This window comes from Scleropages formosus, chromosome 5 (assembly GCF_900964775.1).
Source record: "Scleropages formosus chromosome 5, fSclFor1.1, whole genome shotgun sequence".
Classification (NCBI taxonomy): domain Eukaryota; kingdom Metazoa; phylum Chordata; class Actinopteri; order Osteoglossiformes; family Osteoglossidae; genus Scleropages; species Scleropages formosus.
The window spans coordinates 20,907,696-20,933,336 of NC_041810.1; the positions used below are offsets into that span (position 1 = coordinate 20,907,696).

At 42.6% G+C, this 25,641-nt stretch overlaps 1 protein-coding gene and 1 long non-coding RNA gene across 3 annotated transcripts in view; one reads left to right on the forward strand and one right to left on the reverse strand.

Annotated features, from left to right (window-relative positions):
• The window catches only part of LOC108921146 (semaphorin-3D-like), a 39,027-nt gene extending 19,693 nt beyond the window's left edge, over positions 1–19,334 (reverse strand). The window contains exons 1-6 of the mRNA XM_018730470.2: positions 19,006–19,334; positions 11,616–11,814; positions 5,347–5,507; positions 1,691–1,753; positions 1,259–1,378; positions 580–673 (exon numbers count right to left, since the gene is read on the reverse strand). Coding sequence (XP_018585986.1) covers positions 580–673; positions 1,259–1,378; positions 1,691–1,753; positions 5,347–5,507; positions 11,616–11,814; positions 19,006–19,077 — 709 coding nt within the window. The 5' untranslated portion in view covers positions 19,078–19,334. The remainder of the gene's footprint in view (positions 1–579; positions 674–1,258; positions 1,379–1,690; positions 1,754–5,346; positions 5,508–11,615; positions 11,815–19,005) is intronic.
• LOC108921147 (uncharacterized) lies at positions 19,082–25,396 on the forward strand. Of its 2 annotated transcripts, none has more exons than XR_001965034.1 (3): positions 19,082–19,140; positions 23,292–23,417; positions 25,252–25,396. It is a non-coding gene; the product is annotated as an uncharacterized LOC108921147 (long non-coding RNA). The 2 variants fall into 2 exon arrangements; XR_001965035.1 differs by having other exon boundaries at positions 23,292–23,413.
• Positions 25,397–25,641: the final 245 nt, after the last annotated feature.

The window sequence follows — 25,641 nt, forward strand, 5'->3', positions numbered from 1 at the left end:
GGTGTCTCCCTCCCACCCATAAATCGCCCTACACGCGGAGACATTTCTGTGCATAAATAAGTGAGGGGTTGTGTGCGGAACCAAGAGCGATGAGCTCCATTCCGTTCCCATGCGCTGGACCTCGTACATCCCTTAATCTGCCATCTCTCGTCACATTTCCCTACGTGATTCGCTTTAAATATTACATGTTTCGGAGACCCTCCAGTCGCTCTTCTCACTGCTGCCTCCGGCAAAGTTTTACCCTGTACTGCAGTTCCAAACACTGTACAACAGCCCCTCTTTATCCCATTGCTCTTCACAGGATGATTTGCTCATCCGAGGGCCGTGCCGTGAACAACACATTAAAAAATGACCAACGGAGTCACTTTTTCAACAGACGCACACGGTGGAGCAGAGCAGAGGCGCAATCGGGCCACATGGGAACCGTCGACACCACCTGTTCTCCCCAAGAGCACAGCAGCCTTGGAGAAAATCGCCATGTTCACTCATGTTTCAGTCGTTCTGATTATGTTTGCAGTGGTGATTATAGCTCTTCGATGGCAAGAGCGCTGGGTGACAACACACGTGGACGTCGCTCACCTGTCAGGACAGACGCAAACGGCTGCCAGGGGTCATAGGGACACTTCATCCTCCCGGACTCCACAGTGTTCGTGTGGAGGTGGAACACAGCCTCCTGCGGAGCAGAAACACCTTTAACGTGTCAGTTTCACATGTGATGCTGCTTCTGTCTGAAACAAAGAGTACGGTACAGTAGAGCACGGTAAAAACTGTACGTATGCTGTAAAGAGACTTCAACGGGGTGAACAGTCTCCCTCCGAAACGACTCGATTCCTCAAGAATAAGGACCAGAAAAACAGTCAAAAGAGTCTCGGCACTAAACGACGTCAATTCTCCCATGTTTTCATAGGAAAAATAACAACAAAAAGAAATAAAGTATGTACCACATATAAAGTCTATGCATTAATATCCCAGCACCTCCTCATAGGCAACAAACACATTACATGGAGTATATTAAATTAGCAGAAAATACTTTCAGTTAAAAGAACACCAGCCGGTCACTTTCAAAAAGCATTCTAGGCATAAAGTGTGCAAAATACTTCTGGCTATCGAAAAAAATTTACATTTTAAACAATTTTGGAAATCCCAGCCTCTGGTGAACTGTCAACTGTTATAGTGGTACCTCCTGGGATATTACAGTCATATTAAAGTCAAGTTTGCAACATTGTGCTGAAGAGAGGGTTCGATCAGATTCTCTCACCTCCCCTCGACCGCCGACCTCGAGGAAGGCGCAGAGAGGCTGGAAGGCCCCCGTCCCGCATACGTACACGTGTGTGCTGTTGTAGTTGTGCAGGACACGGATGAAGTTGGCACACTCTGACTGTAGGGAGTGACACAGGGGGGTGTTTCAGGCAGGAAGGTAGTTGTGGGGGGTCTGGACAACATGGACACCCTTATCTAAGACTGGGGGTATTTATGGTATCAATAACATGATGAGGATAAATGACACCAGGGGACAGCTGGTAGCGTAGAAGTTGGACCCAAAGGATCACAGGTTTGATTCCCACCTCCAGTTGTAGTACCCTTGAATGAGGTAATTAACCTAAATTGCTCCAGTAAAATTACCCAGCTGTATAAATGCATAGGTGGCTTGGAGAGAAGTTAATTGGAAATATGTTGTGTTATGGCCAACCTGGGCATTTTTGCCAGCAAGTTTGCACATCTCCACTCTGTCTCTGGAAGCTGGCCAGCTGATCTGTTTGGAGAAACAAAAAGGAATGGATGTGAGGTCACATCACACGTGGTTCATTCCAAACGAAAAGCAACTTACAATAATAATGCAAGACGCCTAATAATCACACACACAATGTCTACGACTGCTTGTCCCTAGCGGGGTCGCAGCGAACCGGAGCTGAACCCGGCAACACAGGGCGCAACGCTGAAAGGGGAGAGGACACACCCAGGACGGGACGCCAATCCATCGCAAGGCACCCCAAGCAGGACTCGAACCCCAGACCCACCACGACTAATAATACTAATACTAATACTCATAGGAGAGCTGCCTTTGGTTCCTCCACACAACAGTGCAATATTGTATTTCTCTGGCGAACTTCCAATTTTTCAAGCCCATAATTTTAGAGTTAACAGTCTTGGAAACAATGAAAAGAGGGAGCGTCGAGGACAAAAAGAACCGAGGAATTTTCACAGTCATTATTTGCCTAATTTAAGGTTTCAGTGTATAATTGGTGGGGTAATTTCGCAGAATTCTCAAAAGGAGCAGTGTTGCCAAAGGCGCGTGTGGCAGGCCTCACGCACACACACGCACACGCACGCACACGCGCGCGCACGCACGCACGCATGGTGGGAAAAGCTTAATGCTTAACATGCGAGGAGGGGGCCTTCTTCAGGACCAGGGACCAAGGATGGAGCACAGGTTGTCCAGGAGCAAGAAAGCCAGAGCAAAGGTACAAAGTGACTGTGTGAACAGCACTAGAACTGCGCCACTAACAGGGAGCCGTTTCGATGGCAAAATGTTCATATTTACTAAATGACTTGACCGAATGTGCCAGCAGAATAAATAAAAAATATGCATTGTTTATTTTCAAAGGGGTGTGGTGGCACAGTGGTGCAGTGGGTTGGACCACAGTCCTGCTCTCCACTGGGTCTCGGGTTCGAGTCCTGCTTGGGGTGCCTTGTGGCGGACTGGCGTCCCGTCCTGGGTGTGTCCCCTCACGCCCTGTGCTACCGGGTAGGCTCTGGTTCCCCACAACCCTGTATGGGAGAGGCGGTTCTGAAAGTGTGTGTGTGTTTTCAATATATAAAAATATGTATTGAAAATAAACAGCACCTATGTATGCAGTGCCTATAAAAAAAGTATTCACCCCACTACCTTGGAACTCTTCATGTTTTATTGCTTTAAAGCATTGAATCACAATGGTTTTAATTAGGATTCTCTGACGCTGATCAACAGAAAAAGTCAAAGTGAAAACACACACACCGTCTGAACCGCTTGTCCCATATGGGGATGTGGGGAGCCAGAGCCTAACCCAGCAATATGGGGTTTAGGGCTGGAGGGGGAGGGGACACACCCAGGACGGGACACCAGTCCGTCGCAAGGCGACCCAAGCGGGACTTGAACCCCAGACCCACCGGAGAGCAAGCCAAGGTTCAACCCACTGCACCACCGCAGCCCCCTGAAATGAGAACATATTTGTACAAATCAGTTTTGAAATAAATATAAAAGAAAATAAGTGAGTGCACACAGTATATTCACCGCTTCAAGTCAATATTTATTACAGGCACCTTTCGCATCAATTATAGCACTGAGTGTTTGGATTAATCTGTCTGCAATTTTTTGCCATTACTTGAATTGTGTGTGTGTGTGTGTTTCATTCGACTCTTGCAATGACTACACTTAGATTTACATTTTTCACACTTTTCTCCAAAGATAATTACCTTAGGAGAAAGAAACATAGCTGCAGATGTGTAAATAAGTACATTTAGTTTGTTTCCTTCACTATATGCACCGACGTTCATCATACCAGTAGCTGCATAAAACTTACCAGAACATCGATGATTCCTAATCAGCTTCCTAATATTTTTTTTTTTTTGGTTCAATCCCCACTCTGTCTCTGTGTGGGTTCTACACTATGTTCACCGTAGGCTTGTGTGAATTTCCTTCCTCGGTCCAAACACATTTTGTGCAATCTGGTGACTCAGAATTGTCAGTGGTGTGCGTATGTATATATGTGCATGTTACATTGCTCTGCTGTACAAACAGACTGTGGGTACTTCACTGCAGTATACTGTATCTTTTTACTACAGCAATGTTCCACTGGTGTATGGATGAGTGACCCATTGTAAGTATATCTAGCAGTGTAAGTCACCTTGGTGAATAAGGTGTGTGGGCTCATAACACTACATAGAGTTTGTTGGAAGTCACTTTGGAGAAAATCATCTGCTAAATAAATGTAAATGTAAATCTCTACCACTGTAAGTCACCTTGGACAAGACTAATACCAGTTAAAACTAGTCACTTTGGAGAGAGGCTTCTGCAGAATGAATAAATGTCAATACCCTGTGCTGCTCAGCTCACGAGAGGCCCTCAAAACCCAAATCCGCTCGTAGAAAATACATAGAAATGTCCCATCAGTCAAAGTAGGGCTATTAAACGCTCAAGTCAAATTCTCGTAACTGTAATTTTTACTACAGTGATTTGAAGTACCTTACTTTATAAACTAGAATTGGAACCTTGGTCGTATGGGTCTAAAGTGGAACCTCCAACCACTACGGCAGCTGCTGCACCCACCCGAAAAAAACGTGAGAACTTTCATCCTCTGCACTAAATCCACATTCGGATGAGCCCACATGCTATTGTGCATATACAGTATATATATAGTGGCAGCAAATAGTTTTTGGTGAGAATGGTAAGAAGAAATAGAAAATGAAACACATGTGGATATCACACGAGCACGACATAACCAAATGTTTAAAGAATATAAACAGGGGCTCGCGTGTGTGGGGCTTGAAAGGCCTCAGACAAAGAGAAAAGACAAACATTTACATACCGCGGTAAACCAACCGCGCTGTCTGTGTACACTCCCGTCAGGCAGGAGCCCGAGGCCTCCATTTCTATTTATTTGGAAAAGGCTCCGTGCCTCCCCGAGTCGCACAGCGCCATTATCGGCCACGAGGAAGCGACACTTCACAAGTCGACTGGAAGTTAAAAACCAAGATTGAAATCAAAGAAAGACCCTGTGCTCCCCAGCAGCAACATGCAGCTGTGTAAACAAGTCCAGATTAGAGACTCCAAGTGTGTAATCCCTCCAGTGCGGTGCGCTGTGTGGCAAAATGAGCTGTCTGACGCTGGGGTGCGGAGGTTAGGTGAGGTGAGGGAATGGCAATGGATGGGGTGGGGGAAACCGATACTGGCCTTTCCTTGAACCCCTCCGTGAGCCCGAACAGCCAGGACCAGAGGCCCTGGGCTCTAAATCTGGTGACAAATCCTTTTCACTGCTGGACACAGGCCAAACCACACATGTGCGTGACCTTGAACATATATATGCAAACGCGATGGTCCAAGGATGCAAAAAAATTATAAAATAAAAGGGTAGAAAAAAAATGATTGAGTGACGATGTAGTGAAAGAAGTTTGCAAGAGAGCTCAAAGTAGCTAAAAAATAAATAAATAAAGCCTAATAAGAACAATTCCAAACTGTGAATGCGGGACCATCATGTTCCGTTCTGTGCACCTGACGCTTGGTTCACAGCAGTTGCTTTAGAGTCCAGGAACAGATACACTTCTGGTCACAGCACCGGTGCAACATGGAATCCCAGCCCTCCATCATACCTTCCTGGGCTTCCTGTTCAGGTCATCCAGCTCCAGCAGGAAAATGTGGTCCCGGGACCCTAGGAGAAGGTGGCCTTTCTCCTCATCCAGCAGAAAGGTCTGGAAGCTGAGGCCCTCACCAGAGCCCAGGAAGGGAGACAAGCTTCTGGATGTCAGAAGTTCTGCCACAGGGAGAAAGAGAGGAACTTGACTGACCGTCATACTTCTGGACTCTCCTTTTCTCACACACATACATACACAGAAAATGTGACGTTCTCACAGTGCCATTACCTTGCACTTTTTCACCCAGAAAGTAGGTATTAACCTCAACAACCTGTAAAATGAGCGTGAACAGTGATGGGTATTTAAACGACCTCTGGGAACGGTTACTTCGAAAGGTGTCTTTATTATTTTAGTTAAAAAGAAATCTGATTTCACTGCACTTTCCCTCATGCCAAAACACTATCTAGTCTATGAACAAGGATATCTCTGAGCCCCCAAGGATGTCCCCCACTCTTTGCATTCTCTTTTGCCCTGAAACAAAGTAAACCCAACATATTGCTCATGTTACAATGCAGGCATGGCATCGCCAGTCGATGCAGGTGTGAGCAGAAATACGTAACAATAACACAAATCTCTGGTAACCATTTGCTCAGTATTTCAGAGGTGTGAAATTGCTCTTGTGCAGTGATCCCATAGCTTCTGGATATGTCTGTCAGGCAAGAATTCACAATATTAACAGCGTCATCAGAAGTTCCAACACTACAGTTAAAAATATTTACCGTGTCGATTCTTACGGTACCATCATGACACAAAACTTCATCCCTGGGGCATGAAAAGGTTTTTCCCTCAATTCCACCCTGTATCTGAACACCTGGGCAACATATGTGATTCATATCATTACCATCAGAAATGATGACCTTTCTCACCCTTCATCCATCCTACAGAAGGAGAACCACATGCCTCAAAGATGCTAGGATGCAGTTTGTAAATGAACAAACAGTCTATTTCCATTCAAATTAAGGTACTGCACATACTTCAAAACACATAAATCAACAGCAACGCACGACATGAGGGAAATGCTCAAATTGCAATTACCTGTAATTGAAGGAAATGCGCAAAGTGTCTCCGTGATCCTTCAGACACAACCCTACTGCGTAGGGTCACAACTGGGTTTTGTAGAGTAACCCAAGGATGCCAATAATTGGGATTTAAAAAAAATAACTTGCTTTCAAGCTTTTGCATTCAATAACTTTACAAAAACCTTCAATCTGTAGCCAAACTCAAGAAAAAATGGCCTGCTTTTGATTTCAGACATGAAGTCACTACTTGGATGTCCTTTGCCTTCTGCTGATCATCCAGTGGAAATGTAACTCAGTGATGACGTGACGATTAAAACTATTTTTCACTAAAGGGTACCTGTCATTAGGGCTGCTCATAATTTCTGCAGCCAGTGTGACTGAACATGATCAGAATCAGAATCACAATCAGAACGAGCTTTATTGCCAAGTATGTTCACACATACAAGGAATTTGTCTTGGTGGCAGAAACTTCCACAGCACAGATTGAACCTACTGCAGAGCTGCACTCTCTCCAACGCAATGCATCAATGGTACGAAGTGGACAGCTGGCTCCTCATTTAAAACGTCACTTGATGACTTCAGCAAGCAGTTTCTCTTCATCAACCTTTGAACATCAGTGTTTGGTATCGATTCAGTTATAAGATCCAGCAATCTCTGAGCAATGCAGCTGTTCAAAGTACAACACTTTCATTTACCTGGGACTGTATCTTTTTTTTTTTACCAAATTTGTGCTGCTTATTACACTGGTATTTCAACCATAGATATATCTACACAAGTACACTGTGACCATAGTAGGATGCCTAAGAGGTGTGAGCAAAAACTGATGCTTGGACCAGCAGAGATTTATTTTCCCCCTTTTGTCAAGGCCGAGAGTTTTTTGTTTCCTCTCTTCAGCTGTCAGCCAACTTAACCGTTCAGCTCATCCATACTTCAACACTGTTCTGCAACTGTCCTGTTTTATCTAGTGTACAGTGCTCTGTATCTCTCTGCTCAGAACACCAATCTAAAAAAAATTAATTGAGCTGCATTCAATTAAATGAATGATAAAGCATAACATACCCTTGATTCTTTGCAACTGGGCACACAAACATGTGATGGCCTGTCTCTCCCCAGCCTGCTTAGCTGCTTCAACTGATTTTCTGTTGTTTCTTTTCCCAAGATGGCACTGAGACAGTGTCTCTCTATGATGCATCCTCAGTGCAAAGGAATAAAAAGTGGTATCACTACAGAAGGAGCCATGCATGTTTCACCAAGCCACAGCACAAATTCCCAGTAACACTCAATAAAACTAAATCTGAATAGCTTTAGAAAACCTTAATACGACTTGAGCTGCGTGACATATATCCAACTATGTTTTGACAGGTTGCGCCGCTTTAGATCTGCATCGAGCTTGGATTCCTGGAGGCCGTCCAAGTAAATGCCAGCGGTCACTCATGTAGGCTCTATCTAATGCCACATGACACCCATATGTTTAACCAACCCACCAATATGTCCCAGATAAGGGTGACAATGATGTGTACACAAAATAACTTGTACAGATTTTCCCTCCAGTGTTACTTATTCCTTTAAAATCTTAAAAGGCACACTGCAAACATTTATTGCTGGAAAATCTGTTCCTAAATTATTTGTCAGCTGTAACAAATCGATACGTTTAGTGCTAAGTTAAGACATACAACATGTAAGCGGTACAGCTGAATTTCAAAAGATTGTGTCCCTAGTATTGAAACACATAGAAAATTAAAGCATCACCATGGTTCACAGAAAATGCTTGACTGAGGAATTTCCAACCTATAAGAATGTTTTACAAAATTAATGAAATAAAAGTGGTTCATTATAGGGACCAGCACAAGGTTCTTGCTCCTCTCATTTGAAAAGCTGAGGGATTTTGATACGGACACAAAGGACAGACTGTGAAGAAATACAAAAACATTTAGAGTCTTGTACATAATTGTCCTTGGAGTCCAACAACGCAACGTGCCACAGCTTATTTCTGAGATGCAAAGCGTTTAAAATTCCTAGAGGAACTGTGCCCCTGTTCATTTATGCACACATTTTTGCACTTGTAAATTTTTCGTGGCATTTCTCGGCATCACGCAGCATAAGCACTCAGTCTTGAAATGTTCCAGGACAACGTTCTCTGAGAAGACGTCTATAGGTACCCCCAGAAACCCTTCAACATTCATAATCTTCACCCCCTGGTTTAACTCAAAAATAAAACGGTGGAATGTGTTTAAAGAAACCAATGCAGAATGATGGATGATATTTGAATCCCATTGCAAGGGCAAACATTGTATACAGAATTCCTCAAAATCTCATGGATGATTAATGAATAACTAATTAATGAAGAACAGAACAAAGTTCAGAGGAAAAAAATTCAATTGAATAATAACAGAATAAGATGCATTAATGAAAGATCTAAAAAGTGGAAACCCAAGATATATTTTTTTTTCAGATATATATGCATCTAGGGGATGCTGCAGGAAGTGTGGTGTTTAGAGCCCCCACCTCTGAACTCAGAGATTGCAGGTTTGAATCCTACCCTATGCTGTAATACCCTTGAGAAAGGTACCTGTTGCAGATTGCTCCTGTAAAAATTACCAAGATGTGTAAATCTGAGTAAATAGCATAATATTCTAAGTTGCTTTGGGAGAAAAGCCAAATGACATTCAGCTAAATCAATAACATAACATGTTACAGCGGTACAACCAGTGTAAAAAAATTGCTTGGATGCCATGCCAATGAACAGCAGTGCAGTTCCACTGACTTCATGAAAGACTGTTGGATGTTTGTAGCTCAGTCTTCAGATACAACATTACTGAACATTATTATTGAATACACACATTTTCAGAACCGCTTGTCCCATACAGGGTTGCGGGGAACCAGAGCCTACCCGGCAACACAGGGCGTAAGGCCAGAGGGGGAGGGGACACACCCAGGACGGGACGCCAGTCCGTCGCAAGGCACCCCAAGCGGGACTCGAACCCCAGACCCACTGGAGAGGAGGACTGTGGTCCAACCCACTGCGCCACCGCACCCCCTATTATTGAATATACATGTAAATAAATCCTAAATAAGCCAGAGAAACACATTCCTTCAGAGTCTCCACAGTAGCACATCACTAAACTACCAGCTCTCTGCTGTGGTGCATTACCATGCTTTGACAAGGAGCCCCAAGGAACACATGCTGGCCCATGATTCCTTGAGTGGGTGAAATGGCTAAAATTCTCTCTAGCTCTCGACTCATAAGAACACCTTCATTTTGCCAAATACCTACGTACAAGTGCCACTATTGAGACGGCCTCTCCTCTCAACCATTTCATACCATAACTGAACATCTGGTATCAGTAAATTTTACCCGTTGGTGAAGTGTGGCAGTCAGGAGTGTGACCACAGCCACTTCCTGTCTGACGTGAGAAGACACATGTTGGAAGGATTCTACAACAAGGAACGAGGAACATGTGTGGCGTATTAAGGGATTCTATCAAATGTAGGCAAAGAAAGAGAGAGAGAACTTAATTGTTCAATCAATCATTCAATCACAAGTTTACATTGTGTTATAATAAAGAAAAATTGTTGTTTTTCCAGTAATTAATACCATCTTACTTTAAAATGTCTTTTGAGATCTGAACTCCTATTCTCGCCCGTGGTATTCTGCATTAGGTGAAATTTTTGTTTAAGCACGAAGAAGGCCAGTGTGAAAAAAAGAGCTGGAGTAAAAAGGACCAAGTGTTTTCTGTTGTTTCCAGTGCCATGAAATTCCAAACAAAAAATTGTTGTCATCTGGTTCTTTCTGGAGATGTTGAAGCACAATCTGAAATCCACTGCAATGCATACAGTCAGCTGGGGGTCTAGAGAGCTGCAGGTGGAATTGGGCAAATTGTACTTTGCTCCAGGCACTTTAGATCACACCGTGAAGCCTGCTGTCCATCGAGTAGATAAAAGAGTATCTGCTTTGAACACTGGAGGTATGTGTCCAGGGGATAGTGTCAAGATTTATATCATATAACTGGCCAGAGCTACACATTCAGAGAATTAAAGCATATATTATATAATTCTGTCACAACCAGGCTTGCTAAACATTTTTAAATCTGAAAAATAAAGCCCGCTGTTCTCCGGAATTGTGCCCATATTCAGTTTGCGCATTACAATGTTGCTGAATAACTGCATAAATGTAAAAATAAATATAAATAAAATAGATTAATGTAAATCCTTTTTCTATATATTTCATACAAAATATATACAGAAATGGATTTTACAACCTGAGCATCTGAGTATTTTGACACTCCTATAGGGATTCCTGCCTAGCCGATCTCCCTCCATTGCAGAATGTGAAAGGACACTGCACGTTTACATGCCATGCTGGAGTACTGCTATGTCCAGTCTTGGAGAGAATACTAAACACGCTGAAAACCAAATGTCTCAATGTGTTTGAGTGCAAAAAGGAATTGGCTAACTGTGTTGAGAAAGAATTCATTTTGGAGGGGGTTCCACTATCCCCCAAGTCATCCACCTCTTTTAATACATCACAGAGGCCACATGTCATTAAAAATCAGTTGGCGCTGCACATCGTCTGGCCAAATGTTATTACCTGCAAACAACATTTATTTGAATCCCAAAAATTCCAAACATCTAATGCTGATAAGACGTTTAGTCCTGAGATCCATCGTTCCTGCTTCATACGTTTTCTCTTTGCAGCCAGGCACCTGTTTACCGTCATATGCTTATGTACTCCAGAAATAATACCAGCCAAGTAATACACTCCCAGCAAACCCTTTTTTACCATCGCTTAACTGGAAAGATAAGAAGAATGAGAACCGATATGCAATCGCCTATATCAACAGGTCAGTGGTCGGGTGCCAGTTTGATTCCTGGCCAGTGGCCTGAATTGGCAGAAACTGAAAAGAAAAGAAATGGGTTCCGTGCTCTTTCAGCAGAGACATTGTGATGTGTGGACATGAGGCGAACACGATCAGGATCAAGTTGCAAGCCTAAAGACAGGGGAAAAAAATGAAAAGTGTATTTTTTGGTAATCATTTCAAGACTCTGGTGGGTTCTCACCAGACATTTCACTTTGCCTCTGGCCTTGAGTCTGCAGAGGGTAAGTGAAGGCCGAGTCCATTATTGTTTTCAAGTACTGCTGTCACTCGGTGATCCTCACATTCGTGCACACAGAGGACAACCCAAAGTGATGTAAAGTGTCAGGCTTACCTCTGTAGTTGAGCGTGACCCTGGCGACACTGTGTTTCAGGGAGACGCCCACAGGGAGCAGCGCCAGGAGGATCCCAGCCAAACCTAGCACACACTGGGGTGCGGCGCCTTGTCTGCTCCTGCCAGCCCCACGGCGGATCTCCGAGTGCGCGTGCATCATGAGTGCAGCCTGAGTCCGAAAGTGCAGGCAGCTGCAGCCCTGCCCAGAAGTAGATGCATTTTTTTTTATTAAATTCTATTTGCTTTTCTGCAGTGCTCTACACATCAAGGTGGCACAGAGCACTGAACAGATTTTAAGGTAAAGATGCACCACAACAGCAGCTGTTACCAACAAAACACTATATAATTCACATGTATTAATTTAGCCAGAGGTGGGGCTCAAACCTGCAACCCTTAGTCCTAAAGGCAACAACTCTAACCACTACATTACCAGCTATCCGCAAGAATAAACTGTAAGATCTATAATATACATTATTAGGATAAGCCAGCTAGCAGCTGAGGAGAGGAAAACAAAAAACTCAGTGCAAAGAAGGATAGAAAAATAAACCTCTGTGCGTTCAAGCATCAGTAGCTGCCCCTTTCCTTTTTCTCAAAAATAACTTTACTGAATAAAGTTAATTTAATTCCATATTGGAACTTGAAAACAATTCGGTACACATTTTAAAACAAGACCAGTCACTGCAAAATTAATAAGAATTTAAGAAAGTTGCACACTTCCTGAATTTAAATGAAACCCCACAGATCAGTTGTAACTAAAACACACCCATGTTGAAAATGTGAAAAAAAAAAACATATTTCACATCAGAATTTAAAAAAAAATCTTCAGTAAAATCAGTCACTGCATCAAGTAAATGGAATAAAAACAGAATATAGTATACACTATACACTTCAGTATACACTTCTGCTTTATTATGTCACTAGAACCACCTGTTTATGAAGTTATTTTTCAGAAATGTCAGCTATACAAAAATAATTTTGCTTGCAGCAGTTTGGTTCATATTTCTCTTCCCACTCTGACATGTCTTCATTTATCACGGAGAACTGTTATCTAGCTGACAGGTTTCTCCTTTAAAATCAAGCTGAATCACCTTTTAAGCCTGGTTAGTCTTCTCAAAGCAACAATGCTGAAAATTCTCTTTAAGGGAAAAACAGAGTTTTGTTGATAAACCAATAACTCAAAATTGTCTTGTAAAATTGCACACACACACACACACATTTTCAGAACCGTCTGTCCCGTACGGGGTTATGGGGAACCAGAGCCTACCCGGTAACACAGGGCGTAGGGCCTGAGGGGGAGGGGACACACCCAGGACGGGACGCCAGTCCATCGCAAGGCACCCCAAGCGGGACTCGAACCCCAGACCCACTGGAGAGTAGGACTGCAGTCCAACCCACTGCGCCACCGCACCCCCTTCTTGTAGAATTGCATTTATACATTTATAGTTTAATGTGAATTACTACGTTGCAAAAAAGTTATTTAATAATTTTACTTACATTTCTAAATATATCAGTTATTGATCCCTTCTCAGTCACTGTACTAACTACCGCAAGTACCAAAATGCCAACCCTTAAACATTCACTGACAATGAAATAATCCCAGTTTACAGCTCCTTCTTAAATGGAAACATAAAGTATTGTAAGAGCTATCTAAGTTTGGTTGGAAAGGATGCTTGAAACAGCCATGAAATAGCTGTACAATTGTTAATGTACAGTATTCCGCTGGTATGTAGCCTTGGGTTCCCCAAGACATGCTCTCCTGTCATCCCTGCTTTCCTGTTTATGTGCACAGTTGACAGAGTTACCGCTCCGTCCATGACTGGAGCACCGCTGGGACATTCCCTGCCATTCCTTGCACCCAAAACTTGGAGGTTATCTGCTGGCGACACTTAACCTGTGTACCTGAGACCGCCGCTTCCTCTGCCTTGGGCTAAACAACACAGATAAACAACAAGACTCAGTGTTATAGCAGAAATGGCAGGGGATGGGTCATAGGGGTCACAAGGGCCCCTTCTTCTCAACTCAAACGCATCGCTGTTTCACTCCAGGCTTGAAAGAGTTCCAGGGAGTAGAGTTACTACAGCACATTTAGGCCACTTTACATCCTTATGTTTAAACCTTAACGTGAGGTGTGTAAAAGGGTCCTCGGGGCGGCAGGTGAAATACGAGCTGCATTAAAGTCAAAACTCTGAATGTAGCCAGCCTTAAGAAAACAGCTCAAAAGGGGTGAAGAAACAGCGATTTGGGCTGTTCAACACACTTCAGGTTGTGGTTTAGTCACCCATGTATTATCTTTGTGCAAATACAGAAATTCCACTGTGCAACGCAGAAATCCACAAAGGCCCAACGAAACCATACAGCTCAAATATTAAGGAATATTAGTTTGACTACATATACATTTATTCATTTAGCAGAGGCTTCTCTCCAAACCACTTATTATTAACTAGTATTTACCTGACACCTTTATCCAAGATGACTTCCAGTGTTACAGGCACTATAGCAAAATCCCAACAGTCGTTCATCCATCCGTACTTGACAGCACATACACACAAAACAAGCTATTTAGCGTCACCAGTTCACCTGAATCACACCTTTGGATTGTGAGTGGAAACCAGGGCACGCAGAAGAAACCTTTAGAAACACAGGGCAAACATGTGAACTGCAGAGGGGATCGAACCCACGCCCAATTGCACAGCCCCGGAGCTGTGAGACACTGTATAAAGAGTCCATCATGCACAAGTTTCAGTACCAGGCACGCATTACTCTTCCTTGGTACTAAAAACACACATAAAGAAGAACATGATGCCTTTAAGACAGCTTTTGTCCTTGGGGTCCTTTGTCCACACAAACTGGGAGAATCATTATATCTGTTCGTATAGCAATTATGGGTCAAGGGACCATAGTGGGTACAAACTTGGACCTCTCAGCTGCTCAGTGGCTTTGGGGTTCAAGTCTAGTTCAGGGTATTTGAGCTTTATGTGGTATTCCCAGACATGCAGAGAGGAAGGCACTGGCAACCATTTCTGTTCCTCCCTTGTTGGGGAATCCACACAAGTAGTTGCCAAGAGTTGGATTCAACTGGTTGGCACTTTGACAAACAGAGCAAATACAGAAGACAGATGACCAGGTAATGTTGTGTTAAGCTTTTCAACCAATTTCATGCCTTAATAATTATCACAGTTTCTGTGCTTCTCCTTCACATTTGTGCTCTATAGCAGCAGTCCCCAACCTTTTTGGCACCAGGGACAAGTTTCATGGAAGACAATTTTTCCAGGGACCGGGGGGGGATTCAAGCGCATTACATTTATTGTGTACTTTCTTTCTATTATTATTACATTGTAATATATAATGAAATAATTATACAACTCAGATTCTGACTTAAAGCCTGCCACCAGATGCAGCTTAATTGTCACTTGCCACTCACCGATAGGGTTTTGATATGAGTCTGCAAGCAATTGATTTATTATGGTCTCTGTGCAATCAAACCTCTCTGCTAATGTTAATCTGTATTTGCAGCCGCTCCCCAGCGCTAGCATCACTATCTCAGCTCCACCTCAGATCAGCGGCGGCATTAGATTATCATAAGGAGAGCGCAACCTAGATCCCTCGTATGTGCAGTTCACACTAGAGTTCGCGTTCCTATGAGAATTTAATGCCGCTGCTGATCTGACAAGAGGCGAAGCTCAGGCGGTAATGCGAGCGATGGGGAGCGGCTGTAAATACAGAGGAAGCTTTGCTCGCTTGCCCGGCGCTCACCTCCTGCTGTGCGGCCAGGTTCCTAACAGGCCGGTCCACGGCCCGGGGGTTGGGGACCCCTTCTCTATAGATCTGTTGTACCTGAAATGATACCACTCATGTGGAATGTGTGTCAACTGACATTTAATAGTCTTTGCTCTTTATTATAGTTTCATCCATTTATATCTTGCAGGCACTCATACTGTATGTGAGCTGGCACACCACAGATGTACAAAATGGGAGTAAAACACATGGCATTCAGTGGAACTGGTGATCATTAATTTTCTGTGTTCAGACCCTAAGTGAAGAGGATTTCACAAAACCCTGTGGCAATCAGATGAAAGACACCATGACAGAGAAAAGTTGTAAATGGGTCAAATTTCAACAGAACGGAGCCCAAGGGTTAAATAGACAAAAGCATAACGAGCCATTTCAAATGTAATTTCTGAAGCAGAAAGTGTGAGGTGCAGAAAGACGGAATAAAATGTTTCACAGGTCTGGGCGAAGCCCCCAAAGGCAAAGTCGAAAATGAACAATCTGGTCATTGAAAGAAATCCAAATACTAACAATGGAGCAATTCAACCCATGATCACGCGTGAGACCACAACCATCCACAGTTTCCTCTCCGCTCTTACCAGCCGGGTCAGCCCACCCTAAACCATACATGAATATACCTGGGCAGGTGTCTCGTGACCAGAGGGTCTCTGGCTCTGCTCACATCAGCAAACAACTCCAGATTAAATGTGTTCTGGAGAGACCACAAGGACCAAAAGTCTGCGGCTTTGGAAGGACTCTCTATGTGTTCATCGGATATTCAGTTACCATTCTTTTTTAATTCATTGCGCCTGTTTGAGGGCCACTAAGTTTGCACGGACACTTTTACAAAGAATTACTCTCATAACGCGTAAGTAGCGGCAGACTGTGAGCATTTCTTTTAGTCAAGATTATTTATGTACTTACCTGATTGAAAAAAGTGCTGAAAAAAGTGTAACCTAATAAAGGGCCACAAATGTTTGCAAAGACACAGTCACATTAAATTTCTTGAAGCAGAACCATTTTGCAGCCATTTGTAACTGGCAGGGCCCAGAGCTATAATATGCTCAAGGTGGTTTAAAATAATGTTAGACTGGTTATATTTTCAAGCTTGTGCATGCCTTGTCTCCTTATGGATACACCTTTCTATATGAACAATGACATCATACCTTAAGACATAAAGACTCAGCAAAAAACAAGTTAAAAAATTTCAGAACTTTTTTCAACCATTTTTTCCAATGTGAAGCTCTGCACTGAAATGATTTTGGCCCAAAAATAAGTTTACTGTGAACAACAACAAGACAGCAGCTGGGCCAAGTTGACTGTGTTCTATTGCAATGTGGTAAAACTTTGAAGTCTGTCCTACCTACAGGCATCCAAACAATAAAAAGTCTGGGTTTCATCTATAAAAACTGCTGATTAAGCTCTCCATTCACATGTGTTAAAATAACAAATAGAGTTTATAAAAGCCTGTAGCAATGTTGGGAAACTCATTGTCATGTCGTCACTTGAAAGGTGGCAATACCTTCCCTAAACACTAAATAAATCAGTGTTATGGTGTGAATGCCATAGAAAATACTGTGTAAAAAGAAGACTAAATAAGGTACAGCGGAATTGTGGACAAAGGATCCCTCTATAAAGGTGGATTTAAGAGCAGCTGGACTTTTAACCAGAGGCACTCATGAGCACAAAGTGGCACAGTATGGTTCTCACATTGCAAAAAGCACTTAGGGTTATCTAAAAAGAGCTTTACAAAGATATCGAAGAGATAGCCGGGTGCGTTCAAATACAGTTGATGATTAATAACACAATTTCATCCTCACTTATCAACCTGTTTACCTGTTTGAATGCAGGAGTGAGAAAAACGTTTAATGTTAGACAGTTACTGAAAAAAGTTACACTGACCGTTGGAGCCCAAGATGAATTTGAGCTTCAAGGTGGTGAGTGACACAAATTACACTTTAGCTAAAGTTCAGTCCTTTTTTTAATGGACAACTTCTCTGATCACTCATTCAAACCACATCTTTTCAAAGTTCTCAGGCAGGGCTGAGGTCTCAGCATGAGCAGATGACACTGAAACACTGACCATTCTGACAGAAGAGTCTTAAACCCATTAAGGTCACTAATTCATTTCAAGGTAACTTGTAGAATCCGTTTGTTCCATTCCCATTTAAAAAATACATAAAATTATTCTGGAATAAACCATAAAATCAGAAAATTTTTAAAACATTTTAAAAATCAAATAAATTAAAACACCCATTCTGTAATAAAACAAAAATAAATATATAAAAAAATGTAAGGAAAATACATGAAAACATACAGACTTAACACATGTAACAAAAGCTATTCTGAAATTTTAAAAAAGTGAATAACATTAAAAATGAAGAAAAAAAGCATTAATGATTATTCCTACATATCTGTATCTGGATCCTTTCTCTGTTTGTTATTTGACATGTAGCACTAAAAAAAAGTGCAGCAGTAACAATTGTTTCAACATATTAGGAGTGAAACTCATTTGACAACATTGCAAGAGCACAACAGCTGGATCATTTTTCAAAACTAAGAACCACATGGTCCTCTGTTCTGCTTTTCCCTTTGAAAGTAGACGGCAGAACTCAGACTGTCATTCATTTATTCGTGTCACTCCAAAAGAAGCTACTGGAATCCTGCCAAGTGTGTAAGAAAGGAGGGGAAAGAAATGTGTCAGGAAGAGTGAGCTGGGTTCGCAACCCACCTGGGGGTCGGAGTGCCAGGGAAACCACAATACTGACAGGTTGTGAGCGGTGGTGAAATGCAGGCTCCTCACAAAAAAAACGTGATGAAAAACCAGGATGGGAAGTGTTTCCTGTGAAGGAGGGTCCCTTTGAGGGTCATCAAACTGTTCTGAGGACAGACATCAGCCCTGGCACACTGCGCAGTTATTAAATAATAATCAATGGGGCATTTTTACATCTTAACAAGGTATAGGACACCCAGCTGTGCACTTTAAACATCTCTCACATCTGGAAGTCTGACAGTGGTTGGGGGTTCTACTGGTTCAGATGCTCCAGGAAGAAAACCCCACTCAAATACTGTAGTGTATATATAGACTGTATATAATGTGTATATATACATAGGAACCCAGCACCTTCTGACTCCAAGACAACACTTCTGAAGACCCCCCTCCCAGGATGTGATGACTTAATGTCGGGCAATGCAGAAGAGGAGATCCCTCCAAAGACCATCTCTTCCAACGTGGGATCTCCTCAAGTCGCACCCACGTCCAGCTGCTCCCACCACAGTAAAACACTGTGAACCCCGCAAAACAAGCTTCAAGAAATGTTCAAACGATTGCAAACAAAGCTCTCCGAAAAAGCAGACATCGCTGGAAGCGATTGAACAGCTTCGTGAACTCTGTTAGATCATTTCATTACACTTATTATTATTAATATATAAAGATCAAGTCCCGCACGCGCTCCCGCGATCCGTCGCGTAATGACAAAGTGTCATAAATGATATAATGTTCCTGTATACAGTAACAATATTATATATATATATATTAGTAATTATATTTATTATAATATACTGATATATTAGATAATATTCTGATGACTGTATGACTTACTGTATGGCAGCATCATCATACCTGTGTGGATCCGTGTCCTCGGAGGGAGAAGGAGGAGGAGGAGGTTTCGGGCTCTTGGAGAAAAACTTTCATCTGAATATTTCTTCCAAAATGTCCATCCGAAGTGCTCCGCAGAGACACAAGAGCCAGTGTAAGGTGGGGATGGTGTGTGTGTGTGTGTGTGTGTGTGTGTGTGTGTGTGTGTGTGTGTGTGTGTCTATTCCCCCGACGCCGCTATTAATTCATGGTAAGAACATAATTTTTACTCGGGTGCGTGCGCTGAACTTCAGTGGGATCATAACGTGGTTGGTGGGAGCTACAGCTGGTCGCGCGCCCGGCGTGTGTGTGTGTGTGTGTGTGTGTGTGTGTGTGTGTGTGTGTGTGTGGAACAGCCTGGGAGGGGTCTCTCTCCCTCTCTCGCTCTTTCACACACACACGCAGATACACACACTGTTCAGTGCCGAGAAAGATCAGTCGTCTGGCTGATACTCGCGTGAATGACAGTGATATATAGATATGTGTGTGTGTGTGTGTGTGTGTGTACATGTGGAGAGAGAGTGTAGTGTAATAAATGGTGTGTTGATTTGTATAGGCTATGAATATATGCAAATACATAATCATCAAATGTATCATATCTGCATGACTTAAATATTTATATCCACATGATTGATATTAATGTATGCACACATATCTAAAGACATGAATTCTATATACACATTTACTATACACACACACACGCATACATACTGTACATGGAGAATATATTATAATTGAGGGTCATACTGTGGACTACTTGAGCAGTACTAGATGTCATGGGTATCGCTCTTGATATACTTTAGTAATAAGTAAAAACTGCAAAACAAATCTAGCATTGTGAGTCACCGTAACAAACAAGAGGAGCGTTATTGATAAACTTGAGTCAGGCCCATAATTGTGTATTTTTTGTGAGAATACTAAAGGGGGCGGGGGAGGGGGTGTCTACGCAGCGGTGTCATCTGTTCGGATGTGGCTCTGCTACACCTGGAATTACTGGCAAAGCTGTGGACCCTCAGGGGTAAAAGGTCTGCTGTGAGCTTCCTTTGTGAGAGTAGATTTTTTTTCTTCAGATTAAATATTCACTAATTATTTGCCATTACATGTTCCATGCATATAATCAAATGTAATCTAAAAGGGGTTTGGGGGGATCTTTAAAAGTCCTACCTAATGATGGAAGCGTTGAACTTTTATGGCCAGTCCAAATCAGAGCAAACATACACATTTCTCTTTTACCCTTGACATTTTCACAGCACTGTTGAATTAAACCAGCTGTAGGGCAATTGCTTTAAACTTCAACTATAAAAGACTTAATATTCCAAACCAGACTTCCCACCACTTGATACTTTCCATGAACTTGCAACAGCAAGGATCAAATGCGGAGAAATGTATTAAAGTCATACAGCGTAGATGAAAATGTAGTGTCACTGAAGTGTGTCTGAGCCCCAGTGAGTCTGCATTTTCTGTTCCACATTCAACATGTTCCACCGACCAAAAAAAGTCTTGCTCTTCTAAAAGAATACTTTAGATAAAAGGACAGCGGTAAAGATCAATCACACAAAAGGCTGTACATTCAAAATTGTGCCCTTTGCAAAATTTTTCAGGGAATACTCTGCAATAATTTTGTCTAGGTGCTCCAGATTCCTCCTATAGTCCAAAGATTCCTTTCAGGCCAGTTAGTGGCTCTAAATTGCACTTAGTGTGTGTGATGAACTGGTATCCCATCCAGGGTGAGCCCTGCATCATGCCCTAGGCCTCCGGAATAGGCTCTGGACCACCATGGCCCAGAATTGCTGACAATGCATTGACAGACAGGTAAACTATGCAGTAAAGGTCCAATGAGGGCTGTTCCTCCACAAATCTGAGTCTGTAACTTAATGAGATCTATTACAAATGTATTTGTGGACTCCCTTCTTTTTTTTTCCTTTTGTCCTCTCTGAAAACTGAGATAGAAGAGGAGAATAGCTGGACACTTTGAGCGGTGGATGAAGTAAGAACATATCCTCGTTGTGTCCCTAAGAAAAGGTCTATGAAAATGACGACATGTCAAAACCCTGTGGGGGTGCAGTGGCACAGTGGGTTGGACCGGGTCCTGTTCTCCAGTGGGTCTAGGGTTTGGGTCCCACTTGGGGTGCCTTGCGACGGACTGGCGTCCCGTCCTGGGTGTGTTCCCTCCCCCTCCGGCCTTGCGCCCTGTGTTGCCGGGTAGGCTCCGGATCCCCGTGACCCTGTATGGGACAAGCGGTTCTGAAAGTGTGTGTGTGTCAAAACCCTAATGATAATTCGTGGTGCCTTTCTGTCTAAAGCTGGCAAACAACCGACCGCAAACCGATGGTAATATTTGTAAAAAATAATTAGTGGCTGCATTGCTGAGACTGGACTGAGATACATCACAAAGAATTTATGAAGTTCATAAGTTATTAATGTCCTACTGGCAGTTGCATGTAGCTCTCCAACTGCCCCTACATTCTCCACCAGGCTGCTGACTTAGAAAAATATTTTAATGGCAGTGTGTGACGAGTGTTTACAGCACAGAAAGCCACAAAACTCCAAAAATGAGATTCCTTGGAGGCGGTTGCGGTGAAGAGTGAGGGCTGCTGAGGACGACACTGAACACGTTAAGCGAACGATTAACCATCTGTCAAGTATGCAGATGAGATAATGAGTCAGGAATATATTTCACCCCCCTGTCAACAGGGACAACTACAGGCATTCTGGCACAACCTGTGTGATGCAAGTTCTCATCACACATGCTGTCGGTACTTAGGGACACCACGTTTTACACTACTAGGGGTGTCGTGCACACGCTGTAAGCATTCATCTTGAAATTGTTCGGGCTTCAGAGCAGCATTAGCCCCAGAGAGGCTGTCTGGAGACCACCCCAATTTCCATGGAAGTGTCCGTCCAAAGTGCTTCATCAGCCCTGAGCAGCAACATCAATAGCAATGTGCCTTTTGTGTTTGCATTTTGCAGGCTTTGAGCTGTCATAATATTTGGGTTATGATATTCATAATATTATGTCCGTCGTAATATTTGGGGTTTTACTGGCCAGATTTGTGGCTGTAAACCTGAATACAGAGAGCTGGGATAGAAAGTGGGGAATAGAGGAGAAGGGTCCATACGTGGGGGGCGCAGCGGCGCAGCAGATTTGGCCAGAGCCTGCTCTCTGGTGCGTCTGGGGTTCAAGTCTGACCTGTGGTGCCTTGTGATGGACTAGTGTCCCGTTCGGGGTGTCTCCCCTCCCCCTCCAGCCCTACGCCCTGTCTGGTGCCGGGTTAGGCTAAGGGCTTGCTGCGACCCCGCTTGGGACAAGCTATTTCAGACAATGTGTGTATGTGTGTGCGTCCATATGTGTAGTAGTGGGACAGGGCTCTTAACCTGGGGACCATGGAATCCATTGAGGTCTGATGATGTGATTGGGGAGGTGAGGCGAGGCTAATAGTAACACTCGCTTGTGAAAATCAAGGTCATGGCACTCTGAAGAACACAGTGTGCTAACTGGAGAACAGCCTAAATGAGACAGCAGTCCATCATGGGATGAAAGCCAAACTGTACATGTGATGTTGTGTAATGAACGTTAACATACAGTTTTTTTTTTTTTTTTTAACTAGACATTTAGTATATACAAGATAATCAGTTTTCAGTGCAGTATTAGCCCAGAACATATTTATGGCCATTTTTCTACAAGTGGTCCTCAGCAGTTTTCAGTTTCATAAAGGTGTCTGAGGCCTAGAAAATGTTAAAAAAAAAAAGAAAAAAGAAAAAAACTGTTCTAGAGGAAAGAAGAAAGATATTTATAAACAGAATAAAAGGCAGAGAAATGGACCTTAAATTCATAAGTAGAAATTATAATAGCATTCTTTCACTAATAATTCAGTGAGTATGGTGTCTTTACTCTTGTCATACTTGCAAAAGAATATATGTAAAGATGGACCTGCATTTTGGATCACCTCAAGTAATCTGGCTGCTCAGGTAAAAGAGAGAGAAAGTGCCAACACTGAAAAAAAATCTTATCTCTATACTTATTCTATGCCCCATCCTGGGTGTATCCCCTCCGCCTTTGGCTCTGTGCCCTGTGTTGCCAGGTAAGGCTCCAGCTTGCCGCGACCCCACTCGGGACAAGCAGTTGTTGACGATGGATGGATGGATGGATGGATGGATGGATGGATGAATGGATGGATACTTATTGTAGGTGATTAAAGTGTAATAAAGACATATTCTGGCATAGTAGAAGGTGAGACAGTCATTAAGTGTGGACTCTGGGTTTTTGGCAGCTGGGGTCGTTCACATGGTAACACCCTCCATACAAACACCGAAGGTCAACGCTGAGCAAAGGTCTGGGAGATGGGCGCTGGGGAGAGGAATCTACAGGAAAAAGTGAAGTGTTTGTGCCCAGGTAGGTAGGTCGATCCCATGGTGAACCAGTCCAAAAGCTGCGACCAGTCTCAAAGGAGCGTGAGCGTCTAAAGTCTGCGTTGGGCAGCTCCGCTCAGACCAACCCTTAAAGCCATGATAACATATAGCGAGCAGCATGAAGTTGAATATCATACAACACATGATACGATGGAAACCGCTGTACCCATATCAGCGCCCACTGATGCATGACATTCCAAAAGGTGGACTGCAAACCGCAACATACTGGTGGAGTGGCATGATTTTTTTTTTTTTTTTTTTTTTTAAAGAAGTGTCGGTTAGTGCATCATTACACATTACATGACAGTGAGCTTCTGGAGCAGGAAGACAGGTTTTTGAGTAAGTCATGCATGGTTGTTCAAGTTAAACTCAAATTGTGTTTATACCACTTTGCCCAGTGTTTAGCCTTTCATTTTACAGTCTTGTGACCCACAGCAGTCAAAGTGCTTGGTGCAAATCTCTCGAAATCTTATAGCAGATGGTACGCTGCTCTCTCACTGGGGTTGTTTCATTTATTCCTGGTTCACTGTTAAATGTTTGTGCTGGCTTGGAATGTAATCAGCCCCCTTGAGATGAAATAAAATGAAGACATATTTGTTAGTGTTTAGTGCTTCCAATTGTCGCAGCGTCGCCTCTATTGTCCTTTGGATGTCCCTCACTGGTTTTGGCACAAAGGACCGTCCTCATTAGCAGAGCTGCACGAAATAACTTGAATGATGACATTAATGTATTTACTCAGAAGATATTGAGTCCTTGTCAAATGAAATGTTCAACGTAAAAGGCTGGTTTCTCCTGAGCAAAACATTATTGTTATTATTAAGATGACAAAAGTGAAATATAAAGTTACTTTTTTTTTCATATGTTAAGCTTCTTACAATGATTTTACCCGTTTTACAGCTGGGTAAATTTGACTGAAGTTCAGGGTAAAAACTTTGTTCAAACAGGTAGGCAAGGGTTCAAACAGGATGTTTCCAGTTGTATGGCGCTAACCACTACGCCCCCTGCTGCATGTATGTGCTCCACACACTGGTTCATCATCAATCAATGTCTCCAGGAGCGTGAGTCGCTCTAAAACAGTTCTAAGGTACACTTTTACATGGCATCCTGGCTGAATTCTGTGAATTGTGCATTTGGGGCTCAACAGAAGGGCTTTCTCTTGTTTACTGCATCCTGGTGTATAGCGCATACTTCTCAAATCCCATTTCAAATAAAACTCCATATGTCACACATATTAAATCAGAAACTTCAATCATTGTTTCCTTCAGTGTTGTACGGTAAAAATCATGAGAATCATTTTCAAAACTACCAACGTAGCCAAAGCAATCAAAGTAAACAATCCAGATGCCTGTAAGGTTGAGTTGCTGACAAAAAAATTTTAGTGACGTATGCGGATATAGAGAGCTGCTTCAAAGTATGTGGACCCTATACAAATGGTCGTTATTCTTGTATAAAATATAAAAATAAACATAACATCTAAATGTTAAATGTTAAAATAAACATATAGTAAAATGAGTAAATGACTATGATTTACACCCATGATTCTACTTACCTGCTTGGTGTAACCAATGCAACTTGTGCTTCACTTATTTTTACACCTGCAAAACTTGTGTGTTTCTACTACACACACAATTTCCTCTAAAGCAACACATGGCATTGGTCATTACACACATATTGTGTCACATGAGAAACATTGATTCTCATTAAATAACCATTTTGTGGTAAAACCAAGGGCTTCACACACTTTCAAGCAGCATTGAAGCTTATCATTTAGGGCCTGATGCCAACTCTCAATCCTGACATTTTTATGTGTTTCATTTACAGAAAATACAGCAGGTGTGACCCTGAGATGAGCGCCTATCACAACAAGTCAGAGTGCCAAGCGAAACAGACGAAGAAGCACAGGGAGATTACAGGTTCGCAGGTGCCGAGGCAACAATCCTATCTGTCAGCACCACAGTAACAGTACCATGTAGTGTCCTCTCTCTCATGACTCTGATTTGAAAAAAAGGGAAAATAAATTCTTTTTTCGTCCCACTTATCTTTTCTGTTTTGCTTTCTCTCAGTAACAGTAAATTCGATAATTTTACCTTATGGTTTTATTAATTTTCTATGCCTGAAAATTAAAAGTATCAGCAATGTTTATGCAATTGGTTGCAGCAGGACTTGTGGGTACTTTTCCACTTTCCACCTACCCTGTATGTTTGCTGTTTT